Here is a 26471-nt window from a genome sequence, read left to right as displayed (position 1 = left end):
GTCATGGAGGGGGATGGAATCGGTGGCACAAAAAAGGGTTTGTATCAGAGGCTGAAGGCAATGGCTTCAGTTTTCCCAATGGTTAATTCAAGGAAATGGCGATTGATCCATAGCATCCCCACAGCGCAGAAGGAGGCCATTCGGCCCATCAAGCCTGTACTGACAACAATCCCACCCCGGCCCAATCCCCGTAACCCCACATATTTACCCTGCTTTGACACTCGGGGCAATTTAGCATGAGCAATCAACCTAACTCGCACATCTTGGAATGTGGGAGGAAACTGGAGCACCCAAAGGAAACCCATGTGGACACAGGGAGAACATGCAGACTCCAAACAGACAGTGACCTGAAGCCAGAATTGAACCCAGTCCTTGGCATTGAGACATCAGTACTAATCACTCTGCCACCCTTCCAAATCCAGGATTTGATGAAGCCTGAGAGCAATGAAAGGACGAGAAAGGTGGTGGTGAGGTAAAACTGGATGTTATCACCCTACCTTGGAACTTGATAATGTCTTTTTGTATGTAGATGATCTGGGAACGTTTAAGACTTATCTCGATAGCCATATGAACGGAGTGGGAATGGAGGGATACAAAAGAATGGTCTAGTTTGGACCAGGGAGCGGCATGGGCTTGGGAGGGCCGAAGGGCCTGTTCCTGAGCTGTATTGTTCTTTGTTATGAAAAATAGGAAATGTCCCTTGAGGGCCCCATGAGTACATTCCCAACACCAAATCACTTTTTGGCCTTACTCAATGTTATGTCTGCAAAAACTCTCCACCCATATCTCAACATATACTTTCTGACTCTGTTCCACTGCATGCTTCTCTCATTCCTTTCATTCCAACATAGAAGAGAAAGTTTCTCATCACTAAGCCCTTGCACTCTGATTCTGTATTTTCACTCTCCAGCATTAAAAACCTCAAAATGTGCCTTCTCTGTGCCTTCAATTGACTTATCTATTTTGTGCTTGTGATTATGTGACGGCTGCTATACAATATCTGCTGTTGTAAATGGTTTGTGTTTAACTTGTGTTCCACTGGATGGTTTATGGTAATTTGTCTCTCTCAGGAAAGGATGTAGAAAATATTATTAATGGTTCACGAGAATATTAGAGGAAAGTTGCTGCCAGAAAGACACGTAGTCCTTTAATATTGAAAAATGTCCTTGATACTTTGATCAAAAATATCAATAATTGAGTCTTATTCAGCTTGATGTTCAAGTTTAGAGTATCATCAAGGTCTTTGTCTCCTTCTTGGAGTCAGGGATCACCCCCATAAGGAAGCTCTCACCCTTGCAAAATGAGATGTGATCTTACATGCCCAATGTTTGTTTTTGAAGTGTTGACCAGAGTCACGACCAGCCTGGTTACTGTGATTGACACAAAACCCTACCATATACTACTAGTCTTCAGACAGCATAAGAAAAACAATCAGCCCATTTGATTTAGACTATAATCCGTAGAACAGGTTTATCAAAAGAAAGCTTGTTAAACAAGCAGACAACAAAAACTGAACTTTTAATGTACACCTCCTTTCACACAAAAAGAGTGCAAGACTGTCTGCGCGGAGTTTGTATGTTCTCCCTGTGTCTGCATGGGTTTCCTCCGGGTGCTTCGGTTTCCTCCCACATTCCAAAGATGTGCAGGTTAGGTTGATTGGCCATGGTAAATTGCCGCTTAGTGTCAGTGGGATTAGCAGGTTAAAAATGTGGGATTACGGGGATAGGGCTGGGTGGGATTGTTGTCGGTGCAGGCTCGATGGGCCGAATGGCCTCTGTCTGCACAGTAGGTATTCTATGATTCCAAGATAAGATGCAGCTTCTGACAAGCCAGCTAACGATACTGAACCTGGACCAAATACCCATTAACAAATCTGCATGAGGAACAGTCTCTCCAAGGATCTGTGTGTGTGCACATCTATGTAGGTTCCAGGACAGTTAAACAGGAAGAGGTAAAGATCTCCCCATCTTGGAGTGAAATATACCTCTTGCCACTTTTGAAGTTCAAATAGAGATAAAGAAAATCAAAGAAATAAATCAGCCAGCCAGCAGCAGAACTTAAAATGTACATGCTGTCATGGAAGCACAGCATTGAACAGCCACAGACTCAACATTATTTCGTTGTCATCAGATTTAGCTGTCTGAAACACCTGAAATGCCCACACAAGTTTTCCTCATTTTCTGAATGATTACTTTAAATAATGTCAGTATGAAGCAAGCAGATGAACAAAATTGCAACTATGTTATGTTATACCTATGTGTGGAGGGACACAAATGACTTTCCTGTCCTACCACTCCAGTCTGACCATAACAGGCTTTGATGAAGGAATTTTACTTGCTCTTTGTGTTTAACTATTTACATTCTGATTGAGAAACAAGTCTGGCATTTTGAAGTTCAAAATAAAAAGGGTTCAATTCTGTTGAGTTAAAACCCCATCCAGATAAAGACATCAAAATATTTTTTTAAAAATAAGCCTGTGCTTCTCAAACTTTCATGACCTGCATTCACACACACATATGCCTACAAAATTCACAAAATTGTAGGTAATTACTTTCTTAGCCAAATTCAGTTCAGTGCTGAAAGTTAAAGGAATTGAGAGTTCATTGTTTATGGGCCCCTGGCTGCATCCCTGTGATTTTTCCAAGTTCCTTTAGGTTCCAGGAGCTAAATTGAAGCTAATGTAACTGCAATTGCTGGAGACAATTTATTTTTAAATTGTTTTTAAAATTATTTTTAATGCATAATTCTTCCAGAAGTTGATGGATTTTGCACTTGAGGTTCCTTTCAATGGAATATTCCGTGTCCCCATGCTGGATTTTTAAACTGTAGGGGATAGAGTCTTAACTTGGGAAAGGAGAGAAAGGAGCTTCTGCTGCTTCATTGGCTGTTTTTTTTCTGATTACTCAACACTGTTCGCAATTTGCATGCTGTACCAAAGGGATTTCAAAAAGATCACTTTAGTCACACAACCTCTCTCTCTCCCCATAATGATTTCAGAAGGGGTTTGCCTATGTCTGAACTGGCAGTGCTTTTATTTTATTGCTGGGGGGGGGGGGGGGGGGGGGACGGGGACGGTGGGGGAGTGAGTAGATTCTGTAATCTCCCAGCCATTAACCCCCTGAATGAGTAATTACCCATCTTAATGAGATAGGAAAACATACTTCCTATGACTATTGCCCTAGCCGACCTTCTGTTTCCGCTGCAGAGGTAGTCTTATAGAACTGTAAATTTAGGTCCAGTACATTTTCCGGTAAATCTTTTTGAAGTAGTTTTTTACATCTTCAGGTGTGAAATTCCACAGAAGGATGTCATGACATGTCTGAATTGTATTCCATGTTAGAACTTTCCAGAAACTGGCCACTGGCAATCCCAGATGTCAGGTGACTTGCAGTAGCCATCTTTGGTCAATGTTCTTATCTTTAAAAAAGTCCCCTTTAAAACCATTCAGTAAATGTTTGGTCATCTGGTGAAATTTACAGATTGGTTTCACTCAGGCACCAGTCAAATCACTGTGACAATAAGCATATCAGAAACACTTTGCCTCATTGCAGCCCCCTGTGGAAAGTTTAACTCTGGGAACAACTACAGTATATCAAACTAAACACCTAAAAGAAGTTTAAAAGAAACCCAATTTAATCCCCACAGCACCAAGTCTCAATTTTTGTCAACCATATTATCTCAACCTCACCTTTCTGTTAATTGATGCATGAACCTGGAGTATTGTTTTCCGTCCCAGATTTCCAGCAGCTCCAGAGTTTGCATGCTTAATCTTATCTCCTTATCATCTCTCAACAGGAATTACAACCCCACCTGCACATTATCAGCATCCCTCTCTCTGCGGGGTTTATGCATATCCCCAATCCCTGTCCACAGAGATGCAATTCCCAATCTTCACACCCCTCATGACCATGCCTTTATTACCCCGCTTTCCATCATTAGTTTGCGTGGAGATTAGATTCTCAATCCCAGATTCCCAGCCTCTCTGCTGGAAGCTCCTTCCCATTCCCCGTGACGTCACGGCGTCCTGGCAGCTGGGTAAAAATAAAAGAAAGTTTATTTTCAGAAAATAAAAGAAGTTTGGATTTTGATTTTTTTTTAAAAATGGGGTGGTGGTAACAGTGCTAAAAAAAACCCCCACCCCAACCTGTAAATAAGACATGGTTGAGCAGGCAGCTGGCTGCCAGAGAATTGAAGAATAATATATTATTAAAGTGATAAAATATTAAAATAATAAAAGTATGATTTGCGGCTTGGGGATTTGATGAGGATGTTTGTGTGTGTGCTTTCACTTTGATTTTGTTTCTCTGGCTCTTTGCTATTGGGAAGTTGTTGATTGAGTGTGTCTCCAGTGATGTTCTTGTTTGTGATGTAGATGTGAGAGGCGTGTGTAGCTGCCAGGACCTTGCTGCTTTGCAGAGTGCCGGAGGAGATATGGAGCCGCGGAAAATCGAGGTAAAGGAAAACAGAATGGTTAAAAGTTTGAGGAAGAAAGTTTTTTAAATCTTTGGAGGTGGTGAGGGAGGACGGAAGAGAAGTTGGAATAAGGGCAGCCGGCGGGAGAAGTCAGGCCTGAAGGGGATTGCACTGAGGGAGGAGGAGGAGGGGGGAAGATTTTGGCTACTTGTTTCCGAATGCAGTGAAGTTTGATACAATGTGTTTGGCTGCATTGATACTTCTCTTATTAATGGCTTTGCGGCTTCTTTGTTACTTTCTCTCTTACCCTCTCTCTCTCTCTCTCCCCTTCCCAGTGGATCGGCTCTCCCTGCGGCTCCCACGGACCTTACACTTTCTACCGGGCTTTCAGCCTGCCCGAGCCCGGCTCCTCCGGCAAAGGGAAGGGGCTGACGGCCAGGCTTGGCCAGTTCTTCTTTGTCAGATGCCAGCCCCATGAGCCCGAATGCATCGCCGAGCTGCAGCTCTTGTGGGAGGACCGCAGCCACCAGCAGCTCCTAGCCAGCACCAGGCTCTACTTCAGCCCCGAGGATACCCCGCAGGGACGGAGCCAGCACCACGGCCAGGTAACAAAAAAAAAAGAGGGGGAAAATGGGCAACAAGCTTGTGTCTAGTTTTTGAAGGGTATTAAGGGGGTTTTTTTTTGGAGAGGTAGGCTCCAGCTCACTCTGGGATGAACATTCCTTCACCCCCTTTCCAAACCCCCTTTCAATACTTTACAGTTGTTTCAAGGTCAGATGATCACTGCCCAAACATGATTCCAACAACTAACTATTCCTCGGGAAGCTTATTCAGGCCAATATAGTATATGTAACACTCAAACGTTTCAGGAAGATTGGCATTGTTAAATGCTTGTGATTGCTGATCTGAATTACTCAGGGCGTCGTGTCACTTTTGTTTGGGCAGCACCTCAACAAAAGGGTTTTTTAAAAAAATGATATTTTTTCAAATCCTTCGAAGTTTTACCTCGTCGAACATTATCCCCGTGGCTCCAGGGTGGATAAATTGGAGAGTTTATTTCCAGGAATTTTCAAGTTGAAAATTGGTATGCATTTTTAAAAAAAGTATTTTGAACAATGCACATTAACAGTTGCCATTGGCACCAGTTCAAAACTGCAAATGGCTTTTAAACGATTGGTGTGTATTACTGTGATTTAAAATAATAAAAGTGAGATTAAAGTCTGGTTGCAGTTTGATCTCTACTGCAAAGGGCGTGGATCCCCACTGTTTCCTCAGTGTGGGTTAGATTCAGTTCTGATGATGAGTAATAAATATCATAGCTGCAAATCCTCTCTAGAAAGACTATTCAGATTCACTAAATCGGTTTACCCCAGAATCTCTGGCCAGGATTGCAGCATTATGCAAATATTATTATGTATCTGCATTGGGGGAAGTTGGGCTGGATTCAGAAGGACCTCCCCCCCCCCCAACCTTACAGCAAGGTAATTGTTTGAAGATAGGCCATCTCGGATGAAGAAAGCATAGTTTTACATATCAGCTTTCATTTTTTTTCCTTGTGTACTCTGTAATTTGGGATTTGTGAAATAAACTGTTCCGGATTCAAGCCAAGCATTTCCTGACAAACTAGTTTGACTTTTTTTTTATCCCAGAGACTGCTTCTTTGATGTAAATGGCCTTTTATTCTTTTTCAATTCATTTTAACTGCAGAGTTTCTTTTAGGCTTGGTATTTTACAGTAAGAAGTCTCACAATACCAGGTTAAAGTCCAACAGGTTTATTTGGTAGCACAAACCACTAGCTTTTGGAGCACTGTCCCTTCATCAGGTGAGCGGGAGTTCTGTTCACAAACGGGGCATATAAAGACACAAACTCAATTTACAAAATAATGATTAAAATCAATTAATAATTAAAATCATTATTTTGTAAATTGAGTTTGTGTCTTTATATGCCCTGTTTGTGAACAGAACTCCCACTCACCTGATGAAGGGGCAGCACTCTGAAAGCTAGTGGCTTGTGCTACCAAATAAACCTGTTGGACTTTAACCTGGTGTTGTGAGACTTCTTACTGTGTTCACCCCAGTCCAACGCCGGCATCTCCACATCATTTTACAGTAAATCAGACAATATGCTATAGAATTTTTTAACATACTTTAACTTCAGTGTTGTCTCGTTGAGGCACTAACACTAGCAATAGATTCCAATGATAGACTGGCATTATTGGGAAGGATTTTCATTTCTAAAAAAAGTCACAAAACTGAAATCTAATGACAGCCGTACATCCTGAAGCATGTGTTTATATCATATCAAAGCACAGTTTCAATTAGCTGTCGGTTTTGCATCTTGATGAGATTCCCTGCTGCTGTACTTGTTTCATAAGAGATCAGTGGTTTTCGGTGTTCCTGCATGGGGATGATAACACATCGTCAGGGTCCCCCTGTCCTATGTTTGGAAAGATTGTAACAACCGCCCAGAGGAAATTAGTGATATTCTTGCAGAATTTTTTTTTTATGTGGCACAGATACAATATTTCAATATGTCAACAAATCTAGAATGACCTTCAATTCTGCCCACCTCTTCCGCCTCCTTTCCAATTATATAATTCATTACACCTCTACCCCTCTTCAGTTCTGTTGGAGAGTCAAACTGGACTCAAAACGTTAACTTTGTTTCTCTCTCTGGGCAGATGTTTACCCAGCGTTTTCTGTTTTTAATTTAGAATGCTGTCTACAGTACTCCTCTCTTGAATCAATATTGTCTAGCACTGACTGTGTTATTTGTTCAAATAATTGAACTTTTCGAACTTTTTTTTAGTTCAAAAGATTACTTCTGATTATCAGGGGAAGAATGTGCAGAATTGACAAAACTCTGAGGTCTGATTGTATTTGAGATTTTCCTTGTTTTTAAATTTTTTAAAATCCAATATAATGATCATCCATGTCAATCAGTAACATCTCCACACCTATCTCAACTCATCTGCCGCTAAAATCTTTATCCATGTTTTTGTCACCTCTAAACTAGCCCTAAGGTCTCCTGCTCCACTTTTCCTTTCATATACTTCAGCTCATCCACTACATGCATTTTGTTCCATGTCAAATCCTACATAGGTATTGCCCTTGTTGTCACTAACCTGCATTGGCTTGATTCCCAAAACCCTCTAAAATTCTCAAGTTTATTTCTACATCCTTTCTTGACCTCATTCCATCTTTGTAACCTCCTGCCACTCAACAACTTTACCACGCCACCCATTGGAGTACACTGTTCCTCTGATTCTTGCTTTGTGTACATCCTGCTCCTTTTGTGCCCCACCATTGACCGTCATGCTTTTTACTGTTTAGGTGTCACAGCCAGGAATGCACTCCCTTAAACCCCTCTATCTCTTTTCCGTGAGTACTCTCCTTAAAATTCACCTTTCTGATCACACTTTTGTCATTCCTCCTAATAACTTCTTTTGCATCCTTCTTTAGATTCACTCTGCCGCCGCCGCCCCCCTCCCCTCCCACCCCATATGTCACCAAAGTGAGGAGAAGAGGGTAAATTTGGATTTGAGCTGGTGAGGGCTGTGTAGATTTTGGGTTCATGATGTGGAGATGCCGGCGTTGGACTGGGGTAAACACAGTAAGAAGTTTAACAACACCAGGTTAAAGTCCAACAGGTTTATTTGGTAGCAAAAGCCACACAAGCTTTCGAGGCTCTGAGCCCCTTCTTCAGGTGAGTGGGAATTCTGTTCACAAACAGAACTTATAAGACACAGACTCAATTTACATGAATAATGGTTGGAATGCGAATACTTACAACTAATCCAGTCTTTAAGAAACAAAACAATGGGAGTGGAGAGAGCATCAAGACAGGCTAAAAAGATGTGTATTGTCTCCAGACAAGACAGCCAGTGAAACTCTGCAGGTCCACGCAACTGTGGGAGTTACAAATAGTGTGACATAAATTCTGATTCTAGGATCGCATGATAAAGACTCAGGAGGAAAAAAGCAGAAATATTTATGTGAAATAGTGTGACATAAACCCAATATCCCGGTTGAGGCCGTCCTTGTGTGTGCGGAACCTGGCTATCAGTTTCTGCTCCGCGACTCTGCGCTGTCGTGTGTGTGAAATAGTGTGACATAAACCCAATATCCCGGTTGAGGCCGTCCTTGTGTGTGCGGAACCTGGCTATTTTGTGAAATAGTGTGACATAAACCCAATATCCCGGTTGAGGCCGTCCTTGTGTGTGCGGAACCTGGCTATTTGTGAAATAGTGTGACATAAACCCAATATCCCGGTTGAGGCCGTCCTTGTGTGTGCGGAACCTGGCTATTTGTGAAATAGTGTGACATAAACCCAATATCCCGGTTGAGGCCGTCCTTGTGTGTGCGGAACCTTGTCTGGAGACAATACACATCTTTTTAGCCTGTCTTGATGCTCTCTCCACTCCCATTGTTTTGTTTCTTAAAGACTGGATTAGTTGTAAGTATTCGCATTCCAACCATTATTCATGTAAATTGAGTCTGTGTCTTATAAGTTCTGTTTGTGAACAGAATTCCCACTCACCTGAAGAAGGGGCTCAGAGCCTCGAAAGCTTGTGTGGCTTTTGCTACCAAATAAACCTGTTGGACTTTAACCTGGTGTTGTTAAACTTCTTACTAGATTTTGGGTTGTCACTTGCTGGCAAGGATTAAAAAGTTTGAGATTTGAACCTGAAAATTGCATCTCTGACTTCTGGAAAAATTCCAAAAAGAGTGTGATTAATTTAAGTTGAACTTCTTGAAATTTACCATTTTTGGAAGTTGTAATTTTGTATGTGGTCAACCACTGTTTAAATACAGGGCACGGGTGATGTTTTGTGATTTGGGAGGAGAGGTATTCTTTAAGTTTCTTTTAATTTGTTAATGAGATGGGTCAATAGAGGGGATGTTTGTATGAAAAGGCATTGTGAACTTAGTGAAAAAAAAGTTCTGATTTCCTGACTTTTGTTGCGATCTTAGAAATTACAGCATATTTGGAGGCAACTTGGCTCATGTGTCCCTGTGTTGGTGCTTGCTTCTCAACTGGAGCTATCTATTTTAATTTTCTTCCCTTTTCCAAGTATCTTATATTACCATCTGAAATAATTATCCAATTCCTTTTTAAACTGTGTTAATTTGCCTCAATAGCCACCCACCTGCAGTAAGTCGTTCTATGCTCTTGTAGCTAGCTATGCCCTATTGAAACTCCAGCCTTTTCAAGATGGTCTTTGATCCCCGTTATTGATTTACTGTACCAACTTCAGTGAAAACAATTTTTCACTTTATCCCCTTAGAGTCTTTCATAATTTTAAAGCTCCTTATCAGATTCCCAATCATCATTAAATTTAACCATTCCAGTGAAAAGATTCATTATATCAATGATACTTGGTTATTATCATCCTGATGAATCTTCATTGTAGTATTTCCATCGCATTAATATCTTTCCCGTATTGTGATGCAAGGAACTGCATCAATATTTTTGCTGTCACTTAACCAATTACATCACTCCCTTGTTTTTAAATTCAATATATATAAATTCAGAACTCATTTACTTGCGCTCTCACCATTAACAATTGTGGCAAAACCACAGATCTTTGTTTCTCCTCTATGTTAAGAGCATTTAGATTATACTTCCTTTCATTGTTCTTTTTCCCAATGTGGCTATTTCATATCTTGCTGCATTAAACTGCAGCTGCCAATTATTTGTTCCTCTGTATTCTTCCTCATCAACAAACTTTATAATTAATTCAATATTGTTGTGTTGGATGCATTATGCGTTCTGTTGGATAGAGGGGCTAAAGTGTGTCAAATTGCCGTCACCCTCCATATCCATCTTGTGTTAATGACATATCTAGCTTTCGGAGTTTTTCTGGTCTGCAAATAATTTGTCAGTGTAGGTCCTTTGGTGTTGCCCTCATTGCTATGGCTGAGTTTCCCCATTGTACTTCTATCTCTATGATGGGAAAAGTGCTGTAATATTATAATATTCTGGGGAAGAAGCAAGATGTTAAGTAATAAATTATCAGCTTGTTTATCATTATTTGATCTGTTTGGGGGTTCTATCACTTTGTGTTTCCAAATCCAAACTGTAGAAAATGAATGCAGAATTCCAGCTAGGGTTAGATTTTCTATTGTTTACTATGAATAGGCAGAAACCAGCCTGGATACCTGCTCTTTTCGCACAAAGGACTCTCCTCACTCGGCAGCTCAATTTAATGACACTTGCAGTTGATTTTAACAAAATATTAATACATTGTGTTAGTTTGCTCCACAACTATCTTTCCCCAATGCATATGGATTATTCATAGTAACTTCATTGCAGTGTTAATGTATGCCTTACTTGCGACTAATAAATTAAAAAACTGCATATGGACTATTCAGGTCTGACTGCATACTGTTTAAGGGATACGTAATACAATAGGTCTTTCAAGCTACATCAAATATAATTGAAATTAAATAGTGATATAAAGTACAAAATATTTCAGCAAGGAGTAAAAATGAAGTATAAACTATACAGACAAAAAATATCCATAATCAATCCTATTGCCCTCAAATAATAAAGGGGTAGTTATCAATAATGGTTGCACAGATTTGCTGATTTCTGCTGTCAGAGGATACCCATTTTGTTGCACGTGTTATAACATACATTGGTGGAAAGTAATATGCCAAAACTGAAAGTGGTTTTAGATGGGAAAAGGAAGTAGCTGATAACTGTTAGACATTGTTCTGCTTGGGAATGGAAAATTCAGCCATAAAATTAATTCTCTCTTGCTACTTTTCAATAAGGGCGTGGTGTTTTGTGTCCTAATCTTCAGAGAAAGAAGGCCAATTCAGAAAAGGGACAAAAAAAGCTACAAGTCTGAGATAAATTGGGATCTGCTGATGAGATAAAAATAAATCTAGAGCATGAAGGATAAGTTCATGCGAAATCTAAATAAGGATTCGCAAAGAAGCCAAGAACTAGGAGAAGGAAATCAGAATTATGGGTCAAGAAAAGGTTTGAGTGCAAGAAAATTGAAAGGAAACAATTCAAGAAGCGCACTTAAGAGAATGGAAATGGACAAAATGAGTTAAAGAAATAGTCAAGGCAGGAAATTGTTAAAATGACTCTCAGACAGGAAAGGAAACAACTGTATAAAGGGAAAGATAAAGACTATTTATTACTTAATTGCAGAGTAAATTGGAGCAGACAGTAATAATGATTTTAATTTTAACCTGGAAACAAACGTGTAAAGCAAAGAACTTATCTTTGCAGAATTAAAGAATAAGTGGAATAAGAGAGCCATACAATTGTCATTTAGAGGTAGAGATATAGAAGGAAGAGTGGATCATTCAGCCCCTTGATCCTGTTCTATTAAACATTTAGATCATGGCTGATCTCTCCCTGCACCCTACTTGTCCGCCATTACTCCATATCCCCTGTTACCCTTAATGTGATGAAAATTTTAATTGATCCAACCCATACATAAACTGATAAAAATCACTTCAAAATTTCAATTGACCCAACATATCTGGATTTGGGAGAGAGAGCTTAGATCTCCACTGTGCTTCTTAATGTTGCTCTTAAATACCCTAGTTCTAATTTTATGGTCTTGTTCTGATTGTTCTGGATCCCTAGCAGAAGAAATCGTTTCTACCCCTTTTTTTTTTAACCAGCTGAATTAAATAATTTCTCAACTTTCTAATCTTCAGAATAAAAGGCAAGTTGATGCAGCTTGGTCACATAATTAAACCTTCAATGTTCTGGTATAATTCTGGTGAATTTGCAAATTACCCCCTCTCTAAGGTTACATTCATTGCACAGTCAGTCGGCAAAAAAATGTAAATTAGTGACGAGCAGAAATGACTCTTGACTCCAGAAATTTTATTTTAATATGGGAAAGAAGGAATAACTTCTGGATTACTCCCTAAATCATGGGTAAATTGGCGTACGGAAAATCAGATTAGAGAGATAAATGCATGGCTCAAAGATTGGTGAGGTTGAAATGGATTTTTATTAAGGGCTCACTGGCACCAGTACTCGGAAAAATGGGAGCTGTGTTGTTGGCACAGTCTTCACTTGAACTGTGCTGGGATGAGTGTTCTAGTGAGTTGTATAACTAGGGTGATGGAGCATTAAACCAAATAATAGCGGTGAGGGATTAAGTTTGGGAAGGTGTGATAAATTGAATAGAGAAGGCAAAAGCAAGACAGGAATAAGGGAAACGAAGGCAGGAATGGACAGAGTGTTCAAATCTAAGAGTGTACCAGCACATAGTCTAGGGTTACAAAAATGGTAAAAAGATAGAACTCAAAGCTTTATATCTGAATGCACGTAGCATTTGTAACAAAACCGATGACATTATAGTGGCATTGCTGCAACATGGCAAAGATTGGGATCTGAATATTCAAGGGTACATGGCAGGAATCTAGGAAAAGGTGGTAGGGTAGCTCTGTTAATTAAGGATGACAGTGCAATAGAGAGAGATGACCTAGTGATCAGGGTGTAGAAACAGTTTGGTTAGAGAGGCACAATAGTAAAGGTAAGAAGTCACTTGTGGGTGTGGTTTATTGGCCCTTTCATAGTAACCAACACTAGGGTGGGGTTTTACAGGAAGAAATATTTTGTCTTGTGACAGTGGTACAGTGAGAATCATCAGTGATTTTAATCTGTATATAGATTAAATTAATCAGATTGGCAAATGTAGTCAGGATGATAAAATAACGTTTTTGGGACAGTTTCTTAGAGCAGCATATGTTCAAGCCAACCAGAGAGCAGGCTATGCAAAATCTGTTATGTGCAGGATTAATTACCTAAAAAGTGAAGGCGTCCCTGAGTAGCTTTGATCATAATATGATTGAATTTCACATTCAGTTTGGGGGAGAGGAGTGGATCTAAGACTAGTGTTTTAAATTTAAATAAGGGCAATTATGACGGCATGAAGACAAAGCTAGTTGAAGTGAGCTGGGAAATTAGGTTTGGAGATAGGCCAGTAGATGCAGTGACAGACATTCGAGGAGAGATTTCAGAATACTCAAAAATGTACATGTCAGTGAGAAAAAAATACTTTAAGGGAAGGACACACCATTCTTGGTTAACTAAAGAAGTTAAAGTTAGTATCAAATTGAAAGCCAAACCATATCATTCCGTAAAGATGAGTGGTAGGTCACAAGATTGGACAGAATATAAAGAATGGTGAAGAATGGCTAAATCATTAATAAAGGAAGACTAAATTAAGAATGCAAGAGAAAATTAGCTGGAAATATTAAGAAAGATAGCAAGAGTTTCTACATGTATTTAAAAAAGAAAAGAATAAGTAAAATGAGTTGGTTCCCTAGAAAGTGAGTCTAAGGAATTAATAAAGGATTGGTACCTGAATTGAACAGATATTTTGCCTGTCTTTACTGTAGAGGATACAAATAATATCCCAGAAATAATTGTGATTTAGGAGATGGAAGGGAGGGAGGAACTCAAAATAATTATGATCACCAGGGAAAGAATACTAAGAAAATTATTAAAATTAAAAGCTGACAAGTCCCCAAATCCTGATGGACTTTGTTCTAGAGCCTTAAAAGAAGGGAATGCTGAGATGGTGGATGCATTGGTTTTGATTTTCCAAAATTAATTTCATTCTGGAATGGTCTCACCAGATTGGAAAATAGCAGATGTGACTCTTCTATTCAAGAAAGAAGAGAGACAGAAAGCAGGAAACTACAGGCTAGATAACTTAACATTTGTGATAGGGAAATTCCAAATTCTATTAAGGAGGCTATAGTAGAACACCTAGACATTCTCAAAGTAATCAGGCTGAGTCAATATAATTTTGTGAAGGGAAATCATGTTTGACTAATTTATCGGAGTTCTTTGAGGACATAACAAGGAACAAAGATAAAGAGGAACCTGTGAATGTGCTGTACTTAGATTTCCAGAAGGCACTTGACAAAGTGCCACGAGGGTTGCTATGCAAAATAAGCACTCATGGTGTAGGGAGTAACATGTTAACATGGATAGAGGATTCATTAGCTAACGCGAAACAGAGTAGACATAATTGAGTCATTTTTGGGTCGGAAGATGTGATGAGTGAAGTGTCACAGGGATTAGTAATAGGTTCCTCAAACTATTTATATTAGTGCATGATGGGGCTGAATGTATGGTTGCTAAATTTGCTGATGACACTTAGTTGTGAAGAGGACATAGATTAAATGACTAGGCAAGATTTGGCAGATGGAGGATAAAGTGGCAATGAACTTGTCCACTTTTGCAGGAAGAATAGCAAAGTAGTATGTTATTTAAATGATTGCAGAACTCTTGAGGTACAGAGGAATCATCTAGGTGTCCTGGCAAATGAATCACAAGTTAGTATGCAGGTACAGCAAATGATTAGAATGGCAAATGGAATATCGCTGTTCAATGCAGGGAAATGGAATATAAAAGTAGGAATGTTACGCTACAGTTGTAAGACCACATCTGGAGTACTGTGTACAATTTTGGTATCCTTATTTCAAAAAGGATATAAATGCTTTGGAAGCAGTTTGAGGAAGTTCACTCAACTCATTCTTGGGTTTGGGTGGGTTATCTTTGAGTAAAGGTTGGGCAGGCTGAGTTTGTATCCATTGGAGTTTAGAAGAATGAGTATCTTACTGAAACATACAAGATCCACGGTGGATGCTGAAAGGACATTTCCCCTTGCAGGAGAGACTAGAACTAGGGGACACAATTAAGAATAAAGGGTCTCCCATTTAACACAGTAAGAAGTCTCACAACACCAGGTTAAAGTCCAACAGGTTTATTTGGTAGCAAATACCATAAGGGTGAACAACGGAACGACAACGGATGAATGAACACCGCTCGACAATCACCAGACAAGACTGTTCTCTTCCTGTGGGGGAGCACTTCAGCAGTACGGCATCTCCACATTATGTCTCCCATTTAAGACAGAGATAAGATTTTTTTCTGAGCTGTGAGTCTTTGGAACTCTCTTTCCTGGAGAACAATGGAGGCAGGGTCATTGAATAATTTTTAGGCAGAGGTGGATAGATTCTTGACTAAAAAGAGAGTTGAATATTATCAGGGTATGCGGAATGTGTAGTTGAGGCCACGGTCGTAACAGCCATGATAATTGGCAGAGCAGGCTTGAGGGGCCAACTCCTCCTAATTCATATGTTCATATGAATAAAACTGTAAATGCTGGAAATCTGCAATGAAAACGAATGCTGAAGATATAGAAAAGTATTGTCAGAATCTGAAAATAGAACAGATCAATTAACAATCTTGGGTGGATACCCATCATTAAAATGGTGTGGCAAAAGAGAACCAATTCCTGTATCCTACATTTGGGGACTGAAAATCTTGGCACAGTACATTGTTGTAATCCTTTATCAGATCTATGTTGTTTGAGCATGACAACTGGATGCATGGAATTGACTGTAGGATCTCCATTTGAAATGCTATTTCCGCTTTCTCCAAATGGTGATGGGTCTGCTATAAACTTTCTGCATGTTTCTAAATTAATTGAGCAGCATACTATGGGAAAATGTCCCTTTACAAATTCAGCTAGTTGTTTGCTTCACTACTTCCATTATTAATTTGCAGCGATAGACTGAAGGCTGGGATCTTTATTCCTTGCGGTGTCGACAGGTCTCATGTGATGGCTGGCCAGTTCAGTTCTTTATGGGCACAACTACTTCGACAATCTTACTTGGAGACCTTTGGATTGCTAGTGTGGAAATCGCAAAAATCTTGCAGTTGTGCAGTAGGATTTAACCTTAATGAGGTTGGAGCTGAGGCACATTATTGGCACAGAATGAGGTGATCACTGTTTTACCTGACTAGAGATTGCTTAATGCTTACACTTGGGATAGAATTTTCCTGTCCTGCCCGCCACGAGAATCATAGTGGGCAGGGGCGCACCATGCAAAGATCCATTGACCTCGGGCAGGAATTTCTGGCCTTGGGGCGAGCACGGCTGGAAAATCCCGCCCTTGGTGTCCATAATGGAAAGTATATTGTTCGCCATTGGTAACACCTCAGATTAATGAGAACAGAAATTGCTCAGCGCAACTATACTGTCCACAGAATTACAGTATTTTGCCAATCATAGAATCTTACAGCACAGAAGGTAGCCATAGTCTGCAAAGGGATATAGATAATCTAAGTGAGTGGGCGAGGGTCTGGCAGATGGAGTACAATGTTGGTAAATGTGAGGTCATCCATTTTGGTAGGAATAACAGCAAAATGGATTATTATTTAAATGGTAAAAAATTGCAGCATGCTGCTGTGCAGAAGGACCTGGGTGTCCTTGTGCATGAATCTCAAGGAGTTGGTTTGCAGGTGTAGCAGGTAATTAAGAAGGCAAATGGAATTTTGTCCTTCATTGCCAGAGGGATGGAGTTTAAAAACAGCGAGATTATGTTGCAGCTGTATAAGGTGCTGGTGAGGCCACACCTGGAATACTGTGTACATTTTTGGTCTCCTTACTTGAGAAAGGATATACTGGCACTGGAGGGGGTGCAGAGGAGATTCACTAGGTTGATTCTGGAGTTGAGAGGGTTGGTTTATGAGGAGAGACTGAGTAGACTGGGGCTATACTCTTTGGAATTCAGAAGAATGAGGGGAGATCTTATAGAAACATATAAGATTATGAAGGGAATAGATAAGATAGAAGCAGGGAAGTTGTTTCCACTGGCGGGTGGAACTAGAACTAGGGGACATAGCCTCAAAATAAGGGGAAGCAGATTTAGGACTGAGTTGAGGAGGAACTTCTTCACACAAAGGGTTGTGAATCTGTGGAATTCCCTGCCCAGTGAAGCAGTTGGGGCTACCTCATTGAATGTTTTTAAGGCAAGGGTAGATAAATTTTTGAACAGTAAAGGAATTAAGGGTTATGGTGAGCAGGCGGGTAAGTGGAGCTGAGTCCACGAAAAAATCAGCCATGATCTTATTGAATGGCGGAGTAGGCTCGAGGGACCAGATGGCCTACTGCTGCTCCTAGTTCTTATGTTTTTATATGACCTGGTCTTTGAGTGTGGCGACTAGGGGATTTTCACCATGGCTTCATTGCAGTGTTAATGTAAGTGTACTTGTGACACTAATAAAGAAACTTTAAAACTTTAAATTAATTAATCCACTTCTTTGCTGTTTCCTCATGGCCCTGCAAATTTTTCCTTTTCGAGTATACCTTCAATATTGATTCTGCTTTCATCACCCTTTCAGACAGTGCATTCCAGATCATCGTAATTCGCTACTTTAAAAAATATATATTTTTGGTTCCTTTGCCATTGATCTTAAGTCTGTGCCCTCTGGTTACCAACACACCTGTCAATGGAAATGATATACAATATACAGCTAGCAAACATTGCCCCAGATATTCAGTACTTTGCAGATGTGTTGTTTGATTTTTAAAATGGCTTATTATTCTCTTTGCCGGATTTGTAACTGGAGCTCATGCTGACATCATCAAATTTGTTATTGTAATGTTTTCTTGCATGGGACTTGAAATGCTTTAAAATCCCTGTGACAGGCAATGTTTGCAATGCTACGACATCTGATATGGTGAACCCTGGCACTGCCACCCTCCATCCCCCACACCCCAAAATCCCCTCCACCCTGGCTTCTTGGCCTCGCCAGTGTCAGAGAAAGCTGAGCCTGGGGCATGTGGTGGACTGAAGCTGCCAATGAGAATTACATGAAATATGAGATTGGGAATCATCAAAAAAACACACAGAATGGTTTGCAGATTGGCATTGTCATTGAGCTAATAACAGACTGCGAGGGGTGTGATTTCATCTTTGTTGGAAATGCCACTAAGCTCCCATGCCCTCCCCAGTCACCTTGCCAATGTTCTGCAGCTGGGTGAGCAAGTTGCAGCCTATCATCAGCGTTGGGTCATAATTTTCCCGCAGTCAATGGTGTATGCCTCTGCTTCACACTGACTGGAAAATCCAGACCATTACATGTCACGTATGCCCTTGTTGGCACAGTAATGCCTATACTTTAAAGTAGTGATCTTCATTTCTTTCAGAAAATTGACTGAACCAACAGTACGAGCTGCATGTTGTGCAATTTGTCACAGGCTTATTCATTTCAGTTTGATTAGAATGCAGAAATATCAGACTGGAAGTGGCGCGTGATTTTATAATACTGGTATGGGGGTAAAGGTTGAGGCTCTGTCCGGTCCTACTTAGTATGCAGAAATATTTATAGATATGGAATTCGTTGTAGTTTCCTCCTGCACATTGCATAGAATACCCAGCCAAGTCTCCTGAACGTATGCTGTTTTACATACTTCTCATTCCTAAAATTTCTGTTTCCTGTTCGTTTGTTAAGAGCTGTGGTACAGACATGTTCAGGGCCACAACTAGTCCAGGAAAATTTTAACTGAGGGATGAGAAGGAAGAAGTAAGAATAAAAATCTTAATAATTACTTAATGTTTTGCAAGCCAAACAATAGATCCCAATCTGGAGAAAAAAAGAGGAAAGCTTTTCTTGCAGATAAATATCTAGAGAAGACCACTTTCTAGACAAGAATGTCTTGAATGTTTCAAATTAATTATAATACTGAGAATTATTTGGACTTTAAGAATGTGGACATTTTCCTTGTCATAACATTTTGTACTACGTGCATAGAAAATTGTGCACTCAGCAAGTAAAATCTAAGAACCTATTTGTAAGTTCCTAGCTATTATGATCATTTCTGCTTTCTAAACTCCCTCCGCCCTGGAGACTGAAGGGAGTGCTTTTGCTCTAAGGGTGCAAAGTTCTTTTGGCTGGCACCTTCCTCATGCATATTACAAGCATGTGGTATTTTTAGAGAAGATTTTCCAAATTGTCATTTGTACAGCCATGTTCACTTGGAGTTTCGAGGATGTTTTATCATTGTTGACCTCTGGTGTTGATGGGGTGGGATCCTTTTGCCATTTTCCTGCACTGCAGACTGAGTTTCGCTGTGTGAAAAGGGATCTTCCAACTGTGGGTGTCTGGTGAGGGGGTGGGGGGGAGGAGGAGGAGGAGGAGGAGGGGAGAGAGAGAAAGAAAGAAAGAAAGAGTGTCTCTTGATGTGATTCTTCACACACATATCTAAGCTTTACCAGGATGATACAGGTCTCTTGTAGAGAGCAACAATGTCGAGGAGGACAAGAATCAAATGAAAAGCTGATCTGACTTCACTGTGTGGTTTCTAGTGGCTGTGTCATTGAGTGAAGTCAGTTCCCCTGTATTTATTTCCTGCAGAGAAGGAAGGAACAGAATGAATTAAAAACTCACGAGGGTGTAATGTCTAATGCAGGATGATTGATGTCTGTTAGGGGTTCCGTCTTCCCCTGAAAATTCTGGAGAGCTTTATTGCTAAGCACATTTGCAGCAGAAATTCTTTTTTTTTCAGTTATGAAAAAGTGCATGGCACCTTTGTTGAGATGATATTTGGTTCTTCAGTAGTTGTTTTCTGTTCTGAGCCATTTCAGCATTAAGGTAATTGCCTATTTCAATCACATTTTCCAGAGACTCCATGGTGATGGTATAAAAGCATCTGTTTACGAAACACATTAGAATGAGATTGAAGTAGCAAATTAGGTTATCGAGCTGGTTTTAAAATATTATATCAGTAGGGCAATGTGGCTAATTAGTTTTGGTCTGATTACACTCTTGTGTGGCATCTTGCAATATTTTACAATGTCAAAGGTGCTATATGAATGCAAATTGTTGTTGAAAAGGAGAAAAACAACCTTCCATTACTGCTGTCTGGTATCAAAATGTAAATTCATCTGACATTGATTGAGAAATTGGTTGGAGTTTTTGACACATCAGTAATAGGTAATTTTGTTTAAAAAAAAGTTCCAAGATTTTGCTGTTAAATGTTAATTTAGGGATGAATTGCAGCACTATGATTGATAGCGGAGTAGGTGTTAGCATAAGAAATAAGAGCAGGAGTAGATTCTTCGGCCCCTCAACCTTGCTCAATAAATCGTGACTGTTCTACCTCAGGTACGCCTTGCCATACTGACCCCATATCCCTGAATTCCCTTAGTATCCAAGAATCTAAAGAGAGGTCGACCAGCCTTATCTAATGTTCACTATACGCTTGTAGCACAACCTCAAGGGACATTAGAGGGAAAGCTAATTTACTACTGATCAAAAGGCCCATGTAACTGTAAGACTAGTAATTGCTGCTAATTATGTTCCAGCGTTACATTTTCAGCTACAGTAATTAGAAGTGTATTGCTTGCATTTCATTCAGCGGATAAACTTTTCAAGGGATAATGAATTCAATTTTGTTACTTGTATTTATTTTTATTTAGATAATTGCTTTTGTTGTTTTGTTGGAATTGGATGCACACTATCAGGATGAAAATTGTTTATCAAGTTATTTAAAAGTGTAATGAGACAATTCAACATAGGTGCAGATTTTGTTGTGCAGAGGTATACTTTAATTCATAAAATACCTGAATGAGACATTACAAAAACATCTCAAATTATCACAACAAAGTGCAATGATATTCACATTTTCTCCAGAGATCAAGATGCACTCTGAGGTGCTTCAGTTCAGTAATGAGAACATTACAAACACTTTAATGTTTTTGTTACAAAGACTACAAGTCTGTTCAAACTGTATACATTGGTCATATTGCACTCTTAAGGTACTTCAATACATTTACATATGGTTAGGGTTAAGCATACACTTCAAGAGATTTTACATGGTTCCCAGCTGCTCGGTGTAGATTGGCTGAAAGGCCTTTCCCCATTGCGCGGCTGCCCTAAGCATAGGTGCAGAATTTTGGTTTTTAATTTTAACTCCATTCTTAAAATTACAAACTCAACGCGCAGAGTGGATCTTGCTTGCTCCAAAAACCATATTCAAATTGAATTACGGTCCCCACAAGAGAGACAAACAAAATCCAAGTTGATATCTTGGGCTTGATCTTAGCCAAAAGGCTGAGGTGCAGTTACTTCATTTCTACCAACTCTATCTGTGTGTCAGGTCATGTTTTTTTAAAAAAAGGTTCTGATCTCTTTCAGGGCAGGGTTTTAAATAGCTGGTAGTATAAGTATGACTGCCTGTGATCAGGACTTTGCTTGCACTCAATCAATCAGGAGACATGAATACATCTCAGAAAGGATCAGACTACTTCACGTGGTGACATCTATTGATAAACTGCTGGTTTACTTGGGTCATTTTTCCAGTAATATTCATTATGTGTTAATTTGGGTCAGTAGTTGTGTTTATGTCCACTGTGTGGTTTTTAATTTTAACTCCATTCTTAAAATTACAAACTGTGTAGACATAAACATGGGAGACAAAATAACTTGGTTTTTTTCAAGTAAACTTCTTTAACTATAAAAGTACTTGCCGTAGCTTCACTGTTTTTATGTCTTAAGTGGCAGTACCATAGAAACTTGTAATTGCAGGAAAATAGTGAGTACCATTAATTGTTAATTGGGAGGGGGCAGAGCTATGATAATTTACAGGGTGAGAAATTGGATTGCTTAGCACCTGTTTAAAAGATGTGCTGATTTAAGCAGTGGTCCAGGTTTTTGTTGCATTTAAAGTTTAAAGTTTATTTGTTATGTCACAAATAGGCTTTCATTAACACTGCAATGAAGTTGTTGTGAAAATCCCCTAGTTGCCATACTCTGGCGCCTGTTCGGGTACACTGAGGGAGAATTTAGCATGGCCAATGCACCTAACCAGCACATCTTTCAGACTGTGGGAGGAAACCGGAGCACCCGGTGGAAACCCACACAGACATGGGGAAAACATTATCACTGACTCCGCACAGACCGTGACCCAAGCCGGGAATCGAACCTGGGTCCCTGGCGCTATGAGGCAGCAGTGCTAACTACTGTGCCTCCCAGAGGTATGCCATGTAATGATGCATTCACCCACTGACCATGACCACTTCTGAGGCTGTTGAACTTCTTGTGGCACTGTACCCAGGTCCTCGAAGCTTGACCCATGGCATTGATATCCATGGCTCCCTGCTCCTAATTCCACACCTACTGAATGTTTAGAGATTACAGGGCATCTTTCTTCTTTTCCACCTTCTCCACCAAGGCCTCCAGTGCAGTGTCTGAGAAGTTTGGAATCCGCTCTTTCCCATGTCTTGCCATTCCCCACTCTTTCCCAAGTTAGATTCTCTTCAACCACAACTCCCAGCATCTACTCCAGCCACAGCGTACCTCCTTTTAAGGCCTGCAAGCTCACTCTAAACTGTGCAGGCTATCTTCTTGAGCAGTATCACTTGCAATGTTGACCCCGTGCTGGTGGGTCCAGCATTGATCAGCATGTTTTGTTGCTGGCTGGAGGCAGGGGTCACTCGGGTAAGTAGGTATCATGAAGTTGGCTGCTACATGCATTGCAATCAGTGGGCACTGGCGAATCAGACATCACAATGCCACACGTGTTTTTGGGAAATATCCAGTTTGGCCCCCTTGGTGTTTACAGCAAGAGTAATGAAGGAGAGGCAGAAAACGTCCCAAGAAATTGTGGAGAAGCGTAATTAATAGCGTGAATCCATTACCCCATAATTTCCACTTTCATTTGTGTCTTTAGAATGACATAGGCCCTCTGGAGATGCAAGCTGGAACTATCAGGGTCTAAATGTTGATGCAAATGTCAGTGGGTGTTTGCGGGGCAGGGTGGGGGGCGGGGGGAGGTTTGTGGGCTTCAGTGTGTGTATAAAACAATGTCTGCAGGTCAAGTAAAATGATATTTCTTTTAGTTGAAATAACTCGGCCAAGGCTAAATATGATGAGCTGCATGCAGGAAGGTGGATGGTAGTGTGTGATGGGAAAAGGTGCTGTAAAGAATCTACCAAATGCCAGTAGCAGGTCAGTGAAGAGTGCTTTGTGGAGTGTACCAAATTCCACAAACAGATCAGGCTTATCTCATGCACAGAATTGCGTTGCATACTTGTCCCAGTTTTAATGTTAAGACCAGTGTGTTTCCATGGCAGTGAGAGCTTTTAACAATAGCCATAATCCGCTGATCTGACAGGAGTTGCCCAGTGGGAACATTTCTAAAGATATTGAGTAAAAGCTTACTTGTATGAGGAGCTGGGCTTAATAATGCAATTCTTTTGTTCCATATAGAGTTACTCACAAATTAATAGAACTATTTATAATAGATTTAAATAAAAAATATCCCCGTGAAATCAGGGCTGTGGCAGGCATTTCATAAAGCTTCAAACCAGAGAAGGCTTTTGAGAATTGTTTTTCCTTTGTAAGTACTGGTTTTGAAAGCACGGTGGATTTATAAGAGGGACTCTTGCTGTCTGCTGTCTTTTAAGCAGTCAGGTTTTAGAAAGACATTTTAGCGCTTGAAAGGGCTTTTTGTTTTCCTTCTTCGGGTGAGTGTATTTTAAATAGTGATCACTAATGGCATCATTGGGAAAAATGGAATTAAAATGATTACCGATCCTGACAGTGCGAGGGGTTCCAATTAACTGAGCCACTGCTGAAGCTGGGTTGATGTGTTTCATTTAATTTCAATTGTATATGTTGTTTGTCTTTAGGGTTTAATTTCATTACCTTCATTCTTTTCCCTTCTTTTGGGTCTTATCAGTCCCACTGAGGGTGGGGCGAACTCGGCGCCCGGAAATACTGTTCTCGGGTCTGTTATTGACCCAGCAATGGTTTTGCCCTCCTGCCATAAATCAGTAGGCCTTTATACAAGTTTCTCTTAGTAATGCGGATGAAATTGGGAAAGTAGTGGAAACGAGGGAGAGGGTGGTGATTTCCACCACGTCGAGGTTCCCCTCCAAGTCACTCACCATCCTGACTTGGAAGTATATCGCTATTCCTTCGTTGTCACTGAGTCAAAATCCCAGGACTCCCACACTACCAGCACTATGGGTGTACCAGCACCATGTGGACTGCAGTGATTCAAGAAGGCAGCTCACCATCACCTTCTCAAGGGCAATTAGGGATGGGCAATAAATGCTGGCCTAACTAATAACGGCCACATCTCAAAAATGAATAAAATAAATATTTGACCATTATTGTTCAGTGCCATCTTCAATTCCATGTTAATTTAGCTCTTTTGCTCTGTTTTTTTAAAATTCCAATTCAATCAAATCAAGTCCAATTCAGAGTCTCAACAAGTTGAGACATTCCCGATCCAAGCTGACAAGACAGGGTCTGCAACCCCTGTTTTGGGCCTGATCTACATGAGCCAAGCTGATTGGAGTAGGCGCAGGTCTTCCTCCTCCAACGCTTGATCTCATTTGCATCTTAGCCAAAAGGCTGAGGTGCCGCTTTTAAAAATAGCTTCATATGAAAATGAAGCTTAAATGTAACCTAATGACCTCAACCAAGTGCAGCATCCGCACACTACACTTGATCTTAGCCAAAAGGCCGAGAAGTTTTGCTCTGTTGGTATCTGTAGTGGTGTTTAATCCTCCAGTGACAAAAGAATGATCACAAGTCATGTTATGCTGAACCTGACATACTTCATAATGATACTCACTGGGAATTTTAACTCCTTCAAACTTCCCCCGTCTTTGGTGATTATATGAGATTGACTGCGAAAGTCCATCAGCATCAGGGCCACCATGGTCTATGGAGTTCCTTTACGATCGAGTCTGTATAATGTACACTGGCACCTTGATCTCTTGTAAAGGCAATTATGCTAATGTGGGGACCTGGTTGTTCACTGGTTTCTTCTCTTTACAGTTGGGAAATAAGACTCATAAAAATGCGAGATGCCTAAACAGGATCTGACGTTTTTGAAGACCAACATAATGTCAGATACCTGGACAGTGCCATTACTTATTACATGGCATTTTCTGTTTCACTCTTGTCAACCTCCGTATGAATACTAATCCCTATTCTTAAAAAAATCTTGCTGGCCTTGTGTTTTTTGGATGTTACCATTTTTAAAGTGTTAATCCAAACCTTAAAGCACAAAACAAAGCCCATTTTTAAAAATTATTAAATAAGTTGGGACTCCTTGAGAAGGCTGAGGGATGACTTAATAAAGGGCTTTAAGATTACAAAGTGGTACAATCAGGTAGGTGTAAAGAAGATGATTCCACTAATGGAGAGTCCAAAACCATATAAGTCACTAATAAATCCAATGGAGAATTCTGAGAGTTAATACAATGTGGAACTTGCTACCACATGGAGCAGTTGAGACAAATGGCATAAATGTAATTCATAGAATCCTTACAGTGCAGAAGGAGGCCATCTTGCCCATCAAGTCTACACTGACTCCCCCCCCCTTGCAGCCATTAGTCTGTAAGAATCAGTGGGATCATGATCTGGGTTTGTCAGATTTTCAGGTTCTGACTGAAAATTGGGTTCTGTATATCCAGATGGACAGCCAAATTTTCAGATCATAGACAAAGAAATCTATGGTGTGGTTTATGCTGTTGCTCTGACAGGGTTAAAACTTCCACCAGCGCCCACCCCCCGCCACGACAAAGATACTTGCCCCGCTCCACCTCCCACTCACCACCACCCAGTCCTAACAGCACAACCATTGAGGCTCTCCATCCCCCCACAACCAGCAACCATTGCAGCAGGATCACCTCAGCTCTCCTGCCCGCCCCCCCCCCCGTCTCAGTGTCCACTCCCCTGTCATTGCCAAATTCCCCCCCGCCCCGCCCCTCAGAAGCCTCGGCGCACACTCTCCCGCCACCACCACAACACATAACGGGAACCCCCAATCCTAATTGGGATCCTCAGAGGGCTCACCCCTGGCACTGCCTCCCAGCACAGGTTGTGTTGGTGAGGTATGAATTTTAAGTGAGGTGGGGGGGGGGGGGAATCATGTGGCTGGGCGGGCTTGCTAATAATATTAGCATTTATGTAAATGTATTACAATGAGGTTCTCAGCCTTTGTGGGCGGAGACCTCATTATATCATCGGCGATGGACGTGGAAAATTGGGAAATGCAATCTCGCCGGCAAGAATCTGGTTTCCCAATTCTCGTGGAATCTTGCACCCATGTCACCATTCTTGATGATGGCTTACGGGGGGTGAAAATTCCACCCAAAGTTTCAACAGCAAAACTAGAAAGCATTGATTACTTGAAAGAAGACTGTGGAAAAAAGAACAAAACATTGATGTTAATGATAGGTAAGCAGCCTG

General features: G+C 40.6%; 1 protein-coding gene across 1 annotated transcript in view; it reads left to right on the top strand.

Annotated features, from left to right (window-relative positions):
- Nucleotides 1-4029: 4029 nt before the first annotated feature.
- Nucleotides 4030-26471, top strand: part of LOC144505211 (uncharacterized) — a 94380-nt gene continuing 71938 nt past the window's right edge. Inside the window, exons 1-2 of the mRNA XM_078231195.1 lie at nucleotides 4030-4452; nucleotides 4749-5018. Of these exons, the coding sequence (XP_078087321.1) occupies nucleotides 4432-4452; nucleotides 4749-5018 (291 nt within the window). The 5' untranslated portion in view covers nucleotides 4030-4431. The remainder of the gene's footprint in view (nucleotides 4453-4748; nucleotides 5019-26471) is intronic.

The sequence above is a fragment of the Mustelus asterias genome, chromosome 16 (genome assembly GCF_964213995.1).
Source record: "Mustelus asterias chromosome 16, sMusAst1.hap1.1, whole genome shotgun sequence".
In the NCBI taxonomy this organism is placed as follows: domain Eukaryota; kingdom Metazoa; phylum Chordata; class Chondrichthyes; order Carcharhiniformes; family Triakidae; genus Mustelus; species Mustelus asterias.
The sequence above is the reverse complement of the archived record's forward strand: the minus strand, read 5'-3'. Positions and strand labels throughout refer to the sequence as shown.